Genomic DNA, 13,439 nt, shown 5'->3' with positions numbered 1-13,439 from the left:
TCACAAGTACAGAATAACAGAGAGTATCCTGGTCTGTAATGCTGGAGATTTAGCAGAGCTTCACCAGCATGGACTTGAGAAGAGGAAGGAACAGCTGCCTCCCAAATTTACCCAAATAGGCACATGGCCTATTTTACTTAGAATCTAATGACGCTAAATCCCAGAACTGTGTGGAAGGCTATTCCAGGCATTTCCCAGGTCCATGTCATTACTCTGTCACTTGGAAGACTCCAAGATCTCATCACTGGGCCAGGACCCATAACAGTAATTTTTTCCAGGCTCGTTACAGTGTCTGCCAAGAGCATAAGCCTCTTATTTACGAACAGCCTGCTGGGGAGGTGACTCCATACTTGGCAAATCCAACTGCTTCTCTCAAAGAGGGTGGGCAGAACTCAGGGCTGGGTACAGGGATGAGCAGTGGGATGAGGGGTGGATGCACAGGCCCCTCCTCTGCCTCACACATGGTGATGCAGGGTTTTGCAAAGCCACAGCATTCCACTGAACCTGCCTGAGGACAGGGTGCATGTACTGCCAGCATCCCAGCCATGTGCCAGGTCAGCCCTGTTGCCTCTTCTCAGCCCCTCTCTTTGGAAAACCCCTTGGCTGTCCCTGTTCAGCTCTTTCCCTGCTTTCTCCTGTGCCAGCCTGGACAAGCCATCCTGGTGGCAAACAGACACCTTGACACTCAAACCAGTGGGCAACTGGCCAAACCACCCCTGAGGAACAGAGTTCACCCTTGCATGACTCAACTACACTCTCCTATCAAGTGCCTTCACCCTGCCAGCACTGGAGAGAAGCATCCCATGAGAATAGCCCTCAGAAGAGAGGTACCAGGGCCCCAGCTGGTGCTCTCAGTACCTGCACTTTGTTGTTGAATGCCCAAGTTACATCTCCGGTGTAGAGACTGGATGAATCCATAGAGCAGCAGCTGAAAATCAACACATCTTTGAAAGCACCCTGTAAGTAATCTGACCCAATTTTACACCCCCTGTGGCCACCCATCACCCCCCAGTTTCAGCAGAGATCTATCTGCATCAGGATACCCTAATTCTGGTTCCTTCTACACTCAGCCTAAATTCTCTGCCTTGACTCTTAAGCCATTCAACTTGCAGCCATGTGGGAGGGTATATATGTACAGTCATTAACACTTCCATTATGCCCCGTGGTTTGGCAGGTGGTGCTGCATTACGGATTTAAACAGCACCAGCAAGTGAATCTACAGCACTTCACTGGATTAGCATGTGATGGGAAATCATACCTCAAAAGTGTTCTGCATTCTCATGAAGCAGCTCTGATGAACAAGGCAACAGCAGGGCTCCAGCCACCACTACACTGTGCAATCACATCAGAAATTCACCCACAACTTCAGGGAAAGATAAACCCCCTCAAAACTCAATTACCATTGCATGGAGAAAAAAAAAAAAAAGAAAAAGAAAAGAAGAAAGGAACAGTAGATTCTCTTGCCAGTTAAAGGAAAAGAGAGGCACACCCTCTTCTGCCACAAAGCATCTTTCACACGCACCAAACAATAACATCTGCTTTTGCCCTATAAACTGTTTTCACATGGGAGAAGCATACCACACTTGGTTATACTCATTGCAGCAGTCAGCTTTCAAGGTACTCAGTGCTCCACGCCCAACATGATGCCTCCTTCTGTCTTATTATCAGGCTGACACTGACAGATTTGCAGAAATTGCAGAGTCAGATTCCCTGAGGGGATGCTGTCCTAGAGGAATGAGAAGATGTGCTGGGCTACAGAGCAATACAGGCAGTGAACACACCTCTGAGTCTTGGCAACAGGGCCAGTAAAGACCTTGGATGGGACAAGACGATAAAGCATCAGTTAAACACTGGTATCACCACGCTGCTTGTCATTTTCTGGGGCTGGACCACACTCACCTTTCCCTCACTGTGAGCGGTACTACACTGCCACTGGACGCTGCAGCTGTAGCTGAGTGGTACAGAGCTCCTAGCAGTGTACAGAACTTTGCTTTACCTGAGCAGTGGGAAGGGTCACTTCACAGCTAAGGCCACGCATGAACCAAATAAAGCAAAGCAACTAGACAAAGTTTCTCTGTCTAGGTAAGGTAAATCAAGAACTACCTTGAAACAAGAATCCCTGGTCCTTCATTAGCTCTTCCAAATCATTGCTTTGGTTCAAGTACTCAGCTCTCCTTCTCCTGCTTGAAACAGAAGAATCTGAGCAAGGAAACATGTTCAATCTCCTGAAGACCTTGGCTGAGAAATTCCAAAGAAATGTTTAGGTTCTGCCATAAGACCCATTTATAATTTCCATCCACCACACAGATCTGAAGTACAGCTACCCTGCTGCAAAGTTGTAACCAAGTCAAGACACCATGGTCTCTTCTCAAAACCAGTGGGATGCAGCATTATGTTGCTCTAGCCTTAGGGTAGATCTCATAAGCCATTCCTATGCATGTACAGTGCCACTATTTTTAAACACCAAGCAAAGAGATTATGGATTAGCCTTAGTCTTGGCAATCCATGTAAATCTCTGATTTGCATAATATTTTACATACCAGACTCACAGAAACAGCAAAAAATTTGGATTTGGCCCTTCCTTCTTTGTACTGCAAGGGACACAGACCCTAACACAGAGCTATCCTCTTATACTTCAGCACCTTCAATGACAATTCAGACTTCAAATTTTAAATAAAACGCAGCTATAGATATTGGTTTTTTATATCGACCTAGTGAATGATAATATAACACGAGGTGATTTAATCTTGACACACGTCTGCATATAAAAATATCTCTATTAAAATCACAGATAGAGACAGCATGGCTGGCAGCCACTTGAAAAAAATAAAATAAATAAAGCCCCAAAGCATTAAGGCCTTGTAAGGGACAAGATTACTTTCATCCTGCCACAGCATGTTTCAATTTAACCACTGCATCTCTCAGCACTTTTGGTTCATATTCTTTTACCACACAGAGACACAAGTTTGGTATACGCCCAGCCTTAGGAAGGGGAAATGGTATTTTGGGTCACCAGTTCCACCCACCCATCCACTCAACAAGGCTTTTGAAGTGCACCAGTCCCAAACAGGAGCCAGAATACATTAGCCTGGGGTCAGGAGGGCTTGGAGAGCCTGAGGCCGGGAGATATTTCAGGAGTTTTTTGGGTCTAAGTGGCTTTGTCAGCAAGTCCCTTGCCTCCTGCTGCCCATGAGAACACCCTGCCCAGGGCTGCTGGCATGTCTGCCCCAACCATGGACCCTAGCAGGCATTTCCTCAGCCTTTTTGTCACTGCCTTGAAGGTGGCAGGCCTCCAATCACTGCCTAAGTTCAGCAGCTCTTCACTGCTCTGGCTGAGACACCTCCTCTTTGTCCCTTCTCACCTCCCAGCTATGCCAGTTCATCTTCGTGAGTCTTCCCAAGCCCACATGAACTGTGGCTCCTGTTACTTTGCTCTATTCTCTTTTACTCCAAATCAGAGAGAGAGCTGCTCCCAGAGTTTTGTGCAGTGGAAGGATTTATTCTTATGCTGCACAAAACCAAACAGATGCTTCGACACAGGATATGCCTGAAAACACAATTTTTCTGCTTTGCTTCGACAGCCTAGCATTTATTTCCATATTCTTGTGAGGCTGGTATGTAAACAACAGAGAGTAAGTTGCTGTGCTCAGGAGACCTTAAAATAATAGTCCTGTTTCTCTGTCCTCCTGGATCCAGTAAGTCATCCTCCTGAGGTTCAAAGAGTTTCTGGAACTCATAATTCAAAAATCCATGGAATAAAAACAGGGTTGCTGGAGATCTTTACCAACAGAAAAGTAGGTTGAAACTGTTCTGTTATTTAATAATTCAAATCCCAGTTGCCTAATTAAACAGGCTTGCTACATTGCAAAAAGAATAAGGAATTACGTATTCTCTTAGCTAACTTGGCCGATTAACATGAAAGCCTTTTCATGCTCCACAGGCGTTTGGTCCAAGGAAAACTTTTGAAAACAGACTTAATACTCCACAAGTAAATCTCATGTAACAAAACCCCTGCTGCTCACAGGGCTAGGGTGATGCAGCAGCTTGTCAGCATCCTTGTGCTTCCTGGAGCTATTTTGCAGGATGCACAGAAGAAGCAATGCCAGCAGAGCATCTCAACAGAGCATTCAGTATCTCTTTGGGGCTGCCCAGAGCTCAAGAAAAGCAAATGGTCTGCACAGTTCCTCATGCCTGACATAGTCCCTGTTTGCAGATTAGATCTGAAAGCATCCACAGCATGTGGAGGAAACAGAAGTCCCTCTCAAAGCACTCTGCCCTTGAGCTACAGAATATTTTCTTAGAGACGTACTGCTGCAAGTATTTATTCAAGTCCACCTTGTCTTCCAGCTGATCACAACCTCTGGATGCTCAAATTCCAAGCTGTGATTCTTCCCCAGCTACCACCAAGGTCTCTTCAGGTGAAGTGCACAGAGTGGACTCAGGCAATACCAGCCTTGTTGTCCAAGGGCAGCTGTGTCAGATGCAGTCAGGTACCTTAACAACGAGATTGTGCACTATTCTGAGAGCTACAACAGCAGTGTTTGACCTTGCACTGCTGCACAAAAACAATTCACAACAGCTGAGGGTTTTTCCAGAGCACTGGGGCATGTCTCCTCCTGCTCCAAGGTTAGTTAGGGATTCTTGTCCCTACGAAACACCAGCAGCCACAAACCAGCCTCAGTCTGCAACTGCAGTCAGCAGCAAGCACTGCTGAGCCAAAGGGATTCCTTCAGTGATCTCCCTGCTCCCAGTTCATCACCCTGCAGCACAAGCTCTGTGGATGCCCTTAGGTCTCTTTCTGGGATTGAGTGCTTGGGTATTGAATAACATCTTCCAAAGAGTCCTGCTTTATAGACATGTGTTCCCCACCCAGCAAGTGCTGCACATAGGCCAGTGACACCAATACTTCCATAGCAAGTATTACACAAGACATCAGCTACATATTTTCTGAAGATCACAATCTCTACTAAACTGCCAGCTGTCTATGCAGACCACTCAAGAGCTATCTGAGTATGCTAAGGACAGATGACAGACCCGATAATAGTGTCTCAATGTGACCAAGAGATTAAATTTCATCTGCATCCTGTTATTTTGTCATTTGGTATCCCTTCAGAGTGAGTGTTTCAACAGCCAACTGGTAGAGAACTTGTATCACAAGTTTACAGGAAAAAAATCCTTTAAATGCTTTCTTTAAGTCACCAGGTACCTGAAGGCATGCTACAGTGGTGCTTTAGTTGTTCTTTAAGTGGGAAGGCCAGTTCAAGAAAAAAGTGGCTGTAATTCCCACTACACTGATGTCCATTAACATCCTTTTAATCTGAAATGGGTGGGTGTTTGGTCCAGCTAATGCCTATCATCTGTTGCTCACCATGAGGCTTAGTGCTTCCAGCAATGCAAAGAGCAGAGTCCTATTCAAAAGCCTTTCAACTCCTCTTATATTTGCAAGATGAACAAGTATTTATTTCCATAAACCAGAGCATGCCTTGCACTGGAAAACAAAAGAGGTTGCAATAGTGCACCACTCAAAACTATATCCAAGGAAGATTAAACACATTCACTTTCATACTGATATGACCAATTCTTAAAAAAAAACCAAAAAAAATCATAAGAAAACAAAATTTAAAAAGTCCAATAAAGCTGAAGATTTCACTTTAATAATTATTTTTTGCTCACTTCAAAACCTTCTCCTTCCAATAAGTGGATTACACAGAGGATCTGCAGAGCCTCTTGCTGTTGCCAAATCTGCATTTTTTGGACACATGGCGCTGTCAGGGTTTGCTCACAGAGTCCCTCTCCATACTCCATTGCTGGCTCACCCACCACTGAAATCCTGCTCCCAGTCCTTCCCATAGCTGTGACAGGAGCTGAGGCATGCTGGCAAGCAGACACCTGCAAAGCTGAACCCACTGGCGCTCTCAATCACATTGCAATTTCATTAAAGAACTTTTAAAAAAACAAACTCCAACATTTGCACTTCATGATTAAGTGGAAGCCAACTGAATTAGTGTCAAGGCATGCCATAAGTGAAAGCATCCGAACCCTGGCATCCCTGTGACCCTAGCCAGCTCTGAAAGGAAAGCTCCAGCAGCTTGTACCACAGCAGACCCTGACACTACACTCCTTGGGAGTGCAGGAGAAGCCGAGACATGCCAGGCTCTGCCTGCTCCCACTCAGGGCACAGGTATCCATATCTGTGGTGCTGCAGGCATGGCCTGGGAGGCACAGCAACATTCCTGCCCTGGCAGCAAGCCAGGAGTGACTTCCCAGTGGCAGAGTAATAACCACTGGGAGCAAGTCAAGCTCCTGCCCAAGCCCAGGGAAGCCGGCAGCACGGAGCGCTCCCGGGTTTCCCAAGTGGAATATTTCACTGTAACCCACACACAGTACATGACATGGGCCCCGAGCAAGGCACTGCATGACTTACAGCTGACTTCAGCAGGCTTTAGTTTGATCCATAAATCCTCTAGACACTTCACAAGAATGTTGCTCAACTCCCACTGCCTTCAGCCTCACAAGAGGTAGACATAAATACTTAGCATTAGCATAGCTCCCCATGACTCATTTTTTCTCCTTTTTAAATATAGCATCCTAAAAATGTGGATACATTCTGAGCAATAAAACTCACATTGTTACTGTTCATCATGCAACCATTACAAAAAATTCCTCCTGCCAGCTTTGGACAACTTTCTCCACCAAACTCCAAGTACTGGTGACCCTCATGTGGCTGAGATGGAGCAGTGGAAGCTCTGCTCCATCAGGGAACCCAGGCAGCACAGGGACTCAGCACTGTGGCAGCAGATGTGGAGCTGGGCAGGAAGCTCCATCATCAACCCAGCCACTCATATCAACTTTATTAAGAGGAGCAGAGCTGCTCTGGGCACAGGAAGAGCAGGGATTTGCCAGAGAGGAACACAGTTTCAGTAGCCAAGGAGCAGCCTGTGCCAGCCTTGGGGAAGCCACTCACTGAAGAAGTGGTGGTGGAGGCATCTCTAGCTGGGGGATGCTTCCCACTCTTCACCTTCCCCAGACACACATCACCTCCCTCTGTCACCAGGCCTGAGCTTTCTTCCTTAGAAAAGCCAAACACACATTGCCTAGTCAAGCAAATGCCACAAGCTGCATCAGAAGCACCAAGGAAGAATCAGATGGGAAAAGCATGGACCAGAGCTTGTTGATTTTCATGAGAATCATGACTGAGCACCCTCCTGCCTGTCCTGCTGCAGACTTTCTTGTGTGATCAATCCCTCATGCTGTGTTTAGCTTTACTGAATACTTCAGTTCCCTAGCTGTACAAATGAGATAAATAGCAGGTCCCTATCTCACAGGTATGCTACAAAATAAATAGATTTTGCATTACAAATGTTACAGGAATGCTTTAAAACTTGCACAAGTATCAAGACTAATCCATCACTGCTCATAAAGAACCCTAGGACTGATAGCAAATTAAAATCTTACTTGCACAAACATTAGAGCATGCAAGACTGTTTTCTTAGTTTATCTGCTTCTGCTGATAACCATGTTTGCCCCAGTGCTTGAACTGCTCTAGTCACAAGCTGTTTGAGTTAAGTGCACCAAATCCTGGCTAGAGAAATACATGCTTTGCTCTGTCTACAACAACAGCTGAGACATCATTCATCCTCTCAGCTGTCCTAAAGGCATAGCTGAAAATGCATGCCCACATCCATCCTGCTGTCAGGTGACTGAAAAGTACACTTTTACCTCTTGGACCTCTCTAGTAAGATTAACCATGAGAATTTATTTACCACAGTATTTTTCTAATTGTCTCTCCAACACTCTTATTTAATATCTGAAATAAGTGGAGTGGAAGAGCCACAACTCTCATCCTAGAAACTGTCATTTTAAAGACAAGATAAACAGAAGCCTTTGCCTAAAACTTCCAGGAGTGTGTGTAGCTTAAAAAGCTAATTGCTTTTTAAAATAATGACTAAGACTCTGAGGAATCTAACTCCCAAAGTCACACAGGTAGTTTTGAATATGTTACCCTTTCAGAGTAATTATGCCATCAAAGTTCCAGTCAAGAGCTGATGAGCGTTACTAATATAGGCTGATGAGAGAGCCTGAAAGACCTTCTTGGTTTATTTACACTTCAGTAAATCAGAAAGCACACCAAGACTTATTTTCACATACAAGAGTAACAGACCTGACCACAGGGATATTTAAGGAGGTTAACCCACAGCCCAGGAAGCAGGTTTACTGTAAACTGGCTGCAAGTTGATGCTGTTGTACTTGTTTTCACTGGAGATGATAGAAACTTGGAGCAGCTGTTTGGACTTCAGTGGACTAGCACCAGTCACACATAAAACAGTGGTCTGGCTCATTACCTGAATCATTACAAGTCACCTTTCAGATGCAAAATAGTCCCCAGGCAGTCCTCAGTGACATTTATCTCTAGACCAAGAACTAGGCAGATGCAGTCAAGAGCTGGGATGAAGAAAGAATAAACCATTTTTACCAGCTTGCATAAAGTTATATATTTGGTACAACATTCTTTGCAGAAAGCAGACTTTCTCAAAGAGAAGGCAAGGCAAGCATTGTGTTATTTGGGAGAAGGTGAAAGAGTGCAGGAACTTTTTAAATTGATCTATAGTAGAAAAAAGTACAAGAAAGTAGTTAAAGATTTTACCCTTGAGCCCATTAATGTCAAACAAATTCCAAGGTTAACAAAATTTAGCCAAAAATTAATATGTAAATTGTACAAGCACTGAACATTTCTGCTGGTCAGTTCTGGCCAGAAGAGAAGTAGCAAGAAGGGGAATCCCATCCAAGACTGTCTCAGATACTTAGATGCCTTCTGAAGTATCTCAGCTGTATTTATGCTCCCAACACATCCACAAAGAAATAACTTCTACTTCCCCATTTTAGAAAGAAAACTGGACTTAGTGAAAGGCAGGTTCATTGGCACCTGTAAGAGTTGCTGACCTCAGCCTACCTACCTTTGGCCAGGTTGTGACAGAGAAAGTACTTGGGGGCAGTTTCCCATCCCTTCACCTAGCTCCAGGTGTTGGGCTGGTGTCTCAGATGGAACCTTTGTGCCTGTGCAGCACAAAGCACCACTCACTGGAAAAGCAGTGTCTGAGGCAGTAAAATTGCAGGAGAGGTCAGTAACAAGTACTGTAAGTAGAGAAAATTACTCAAAAATATTGTTAACCTCCCCAACCCTGTCCCTACCCCTTCCCTCTTCCCTCAATCGTTATTTCAGGAGACATATTTTTGTACAATTATTTCATTTTCTAATGCCAAACTGACTGCCTGCTCTATCTCTATGCAAGATCTCCATATATATTACTCCTCCACTGGCATTTTCTCACACATACACATGTACAGATCAGCAACTGCTCCACTACATTCTCAAACAGAGAATAAAAGAGTCATAAATCTCAGAAAAACCAAGTATGCCAAAAAATTCAGCATCTGAAGTTACAGCTGCTCATTTATCCTCTCTGTTCAGAAAGAGCTAGTCTTGGCTTATTGCAGATATTTTTGAAGTGGACAGTGTTGCTCTAGATTTACTTTGGATACAGACACTCAGGATGTGACCCACTGGAGCACTGGAACTTTGATTCCCTGCAGAACAAAATACAGCCAGTGACATTCAAGTAGAACAGGAAGGCTATTCTTCCCTCCCCAGTAAGCATCTTCTCTCAAGCACCCCTGTAAGCAACAACAGGAGAAAGAAGCAACAGCTCCACCAAGGAGTGGGCTCATGTTCCTCCCATCTGCCAGTCCCACGCTCATTCTGTTTTCACTTGGACCAAATCCTCCCAAGCCTTCTGCTTTATACCTCGTTAACTTTGGGTGCTTCATACAACAAAAATAATGTCATCCATCTTTGCAAGGTTACTTTCAAGGCACATTTCCATATCTTTTAACACCATTCTCTTCCTCAGCCCTACCTTGGAAGCTGGAAAACTAATACCTATTTTTCACATTGAATCTGTCCCCTGAATCCCAATCTACTTATTGATGACAGTAAAAGCTTATGCAAACACCTCCACCATGCAAAAACAGACCCCTCTTCATTCCTGTGGATTCATGTTAATGTTCTCCACCTCCAGAATCTGAAGTACTCCCTGCATTGAGAGCTGCCCATTCCTATGCTGAGGTGCAATCCCCCCTAACTCCCCCTGTGCACATAAGAGAGGTAAAGGGATGAGTGGTCATGGAGGAGTTACAATGCTGAGGCAAAAGCAGCTCCACAAAGTGTAGGGACACTGGCTGAAGGCCCTGCATGGCTCCAAAGGCTGAGCAAGTCTGAAGCAAGGAGCCACCAGAATTGACAGCTTAGCTGAAGCAGTGACAAACAAATACACCAGGCAAAACCAAATTATTAAGAGTGGTCAAGCTGAAGTCTGGAGCCTAAAACTTTTACAGGGCACACTGATTCATCCTAATGAACTGACTCACCTGGAGCCAGTAGGGATCCAGGCTTGGCAGCTGTGGGTAGAAGCTCTTGGCTTGAATCCAGCTACAAAAAGGACTTCACACCCAAGGAAGGAAGATAAAAATGAAAGGGCAGAATTGAATAAAGCTTAACAGTTTTCCTCAAGGAGCTTTCTAGAATTGAGAGAAGGGAGTAGAGCTCCTGCTCAAATGTTGTCAGCCCAGAAACACCACTAGGAGCACACGGAGCAGCTAATGGGCCAGAGAGGACTTGGGTACAGGACACTGCAGTTAAAGAGGAGCCTAAGAAACCCCAGCACAATGACAATAATGAATCATCACACTCATTTTTCCTATATCCCCCTGCCTTACACTGCCTTTGTCAATTACAACACCAGCTTGGTGAAGGACTCATCCTCCTCCTTCCATTCCCCAAATGCCGTTTTTCCACCAGATCCCAAAAAAAAAAGGTGGTGAGAAGGAAGAAAGTCCTCTCTAATCACCTTCTGATACAATGCTATTCCTCCCTAGTGTTAGCCTCAGTCCCAGGTTAAGGAAAGAATATCCAATGCAACACATACCAAGAAGTTCCCCCCAAAGAAGGCAAGTTTAGTTTCTGCAATTCTTAGCATTCTCTGCAAAAAACTTGGAGCTTATGAAAATACCCACCAAAAACTTCAATAAATAGAACTGCCTCTCAGATAATTTCTGAAAAGAGGTGCTGGGCCAGCTCTGACCCAGCTGCTCTGCTTCAGGAGAGATGTTGGTGGGGTGTTTGGCCCTCTGCAATCTGGGTATACACTCTTATCATATTGGATATCTCCTGGAATGGAGGAGCAAAATCAAAGAAAGACAAATTGATGCAGAACTACAATATGAAACTATTCATACCTATTTTCTACATATGTTATTATTTTTAAGGAGATACTGTCAGCTTGGTATTTTCAGCTCAATTATCCAGAAAGAAATCTTAGCTCTCTTAGGCAGTCTGAAGCTCTACTACAGAGAGTTTTTCTTTAAAGCTGTTACTTCGTGCAATTTCCTTGCCACACCCCTTGTTCTTTCTCTTATCTTTCTTCTAGCCTTTCTTAAATTAACAGACCCCGGTTTTGCAAATCCATTTTAACAGATTCAGAGCAAGAGACAAGTACCTTTCATAAAGAAAAATAACAGTTTTAGGCATTTGAAATGCATCTCTTTTATGCAAAAACAGCCTGAGCTAACCACGTAATTTCAGAGTGAAACCTTAGAAAGCACATCTATAGCTGATACAACTATAAAGTTGATTCACTTTTCTTAATATCAACTTTTGTATGAACAACAGTTTCCAGGTAAGACCTACATAAACATTTCCAGTCAATAGCATCCTTTTAAGCCTGCTGACAAAATCCGAACTTAGATGATTTAAGCTACCTGAGGACTTGGTGGCTTAGATTTTTGTATTTCCGTGGCATTACTGGAGATCAGTGCCAGCTGACAGTGCTGAAGGGCTGCAGTTCCCTGTGCTGGGAAAAAGCCTCACGCCAGGGTCAAGGCTCCCCTGTGCGCTTTGCTCTTCCAAGAGAAGCCCTGTCTGCTCTCGGACCTGCTGGTGTGAAGTCCCAATTTGTTGCACGACAAGGAGAGTCACTGGAGCAGAGGAGTGCAGGATGCTTGAGAGTGATCCACTCGAGGTCTAACACTTAACTTGCTCCTCAGCTTGCAGCCAGCGTGGCTTTAGCTTAAGTTTCTCTCTGTCTAGGAAGCAGAGCTTTATATGTTGTTTCTAGGGCTCTTGAGCCATTGATTAAAGTAAATAAACAAACAAAAAACCTACAAATTTTCTTTCTAATCCTCAGCAATCCCAATCACAAGATCTTAAAAATCCTTGTCCTATCTGTGGTTCAGTTTGTTTTCTTACAGCAGAAAGTATAAAAGCAAAGTAAAAGTAAAGTAAAACCAGGAAAAAAAAACCAAACCAAAAAACCAAACTAACCAAACCCAAACCCGTACCTCCTCCTTTCTCTGTAATTGAAGACAGCATCTCTGTCCTTCTAAAAGTTATGGAAGCTTATTCAAAGTACTCAGTGATCCAAGAGCAATTTTAATGCAAGATAAGAATCCTCGGCATACCCAGATCACATCCAAACACACCCGGGGTAGGAAAGTAAGATAATACCGTGACTCTGAATCTGTGGCGGGGGGAACAACCCCTGACACAAGCTTACTTACTAAGATCTTCCATTACACCACGTAACTCAGAGCGAGCCCGCTCCCCAGCGCTCGCCCCGGAGCCGGCACGGACCGCACGGCGCTCCGACCATAGCGCCATACATTGCCTTTCCCCGGCTCTCGGCGGGGCACGGACCCCGAGCCCCCCGCAGCCCGCCCGCCACACGGAGCTCCCCCGTACCGTCCGTCCCTCGCCCGGCGTCCGGCGCTGCCGCCAGCGGCGGCTCCGCGGCGACAGTCGGCGACAGCGCTTTGCTCCCGACACCGAGCTGCGGCCAGGGAAAGCGGCGGTGCCCGGGGCGCGCTGCTCCCGACGGCGGGGCTCATGCCAGCGTGGGGCGCCGCATTTCAGCAGGAATCGCTGTGGGGAGAGGAAAGAGGCAGAGGGGGAAGCCCCGCCGCGGTTACCGCCGGGTGTCACGGCGGTCCCGCCCCTCCCGCGGGCTTGTCACGCGTGGAGCGCCGAAAGTGCGCGGCGCTGTCCCGCGGAGGACGGGCAGAACGCACCCGGGTTATTGTTTGTTTGGCCGTGTCCCCCCGCCCCGCTCACAGAACGGAGCGGCGCCGCTCCGAGCCCACTCCCCGCCCGCTCACCCGGGCTGCGGGGCCGCGCCCTCAGCGCCCGCCCTGAAGCGGCCCGGCAGCGCTCCGGCCCCGGCGGCCGCGGTAGCGCAGCCCGCGCCCGCCATCCCTTATATCGCCGCGGCGGCTGCTATAAATAGCCCAGCCCCGCCGCCAGGGGCCGGGCCGGGCGCCGCTGAGGGGGATTCGCGGCGGAGCGGGGACCCGCCGTCACCTGCGGCTCGGCAGCGATGGCCGCTCGGGCC

The 13,439-nt window shown here is 46.2% G+C and overlaps 1 protein-coding gene across 3 annotated transcripts in view; it reads right to left on the bottom strand.

Moving 5' to 3' along the window:
* The window catches only part of MRAS (muscle RAS oncogene homolog), a 38,277-nt gene extending 25,052 nt beyond the window's left edge, over nt 1-13,225 (bottom strand). The window contains exons 1-2 of one of the 3 annotated variants that reach the window (XM_059475977.1): nt 13,207-13,225; nt 12,794-12,973 (exon numbers count right to left, since the gene is read on the bottom strand). Coding sequence is in view for 1 of the 3 variants with exons in the window: in XM_059475976.1 (XP_059331959.1) it covers nt 8,343-8,351 (9 nt within the window). In the remaining 2 variants the exon portion in view is untranslated. Of the gene's footprint in view, nt 1-8,342; nt 8,429-12,793; nt 12,974-13,206 lie in introns of those variants that run through there. The other 2 variants (XM_059475978.1, XM_059475976.1) reach the window with 2 other exon arrangements.
* Nucleotides 13,226-13,439: the final 214 nt, after the last annotated feature.

Source organism: Ammospiza nelsoni, chromosome 7 (assembly GCF_027579445.1).
Source record: "Ammospiza nelsoni isolate bAmmNel1 chromosome 7, bAmmNel1.pri, whole genome shotgun sequence".
Taxonomy (NCBI): Eukaryota; Metazoa; Chordata; class Aves; order Passeriformes; family Passerellidae; genus Ammospiza; species Ammospiza nelsoni.
The sequence above is the reverse complement of the archived record's forward strand: the minus strand, read 5'-3'. Positions and strand labels throughout refer to the sequence as shown.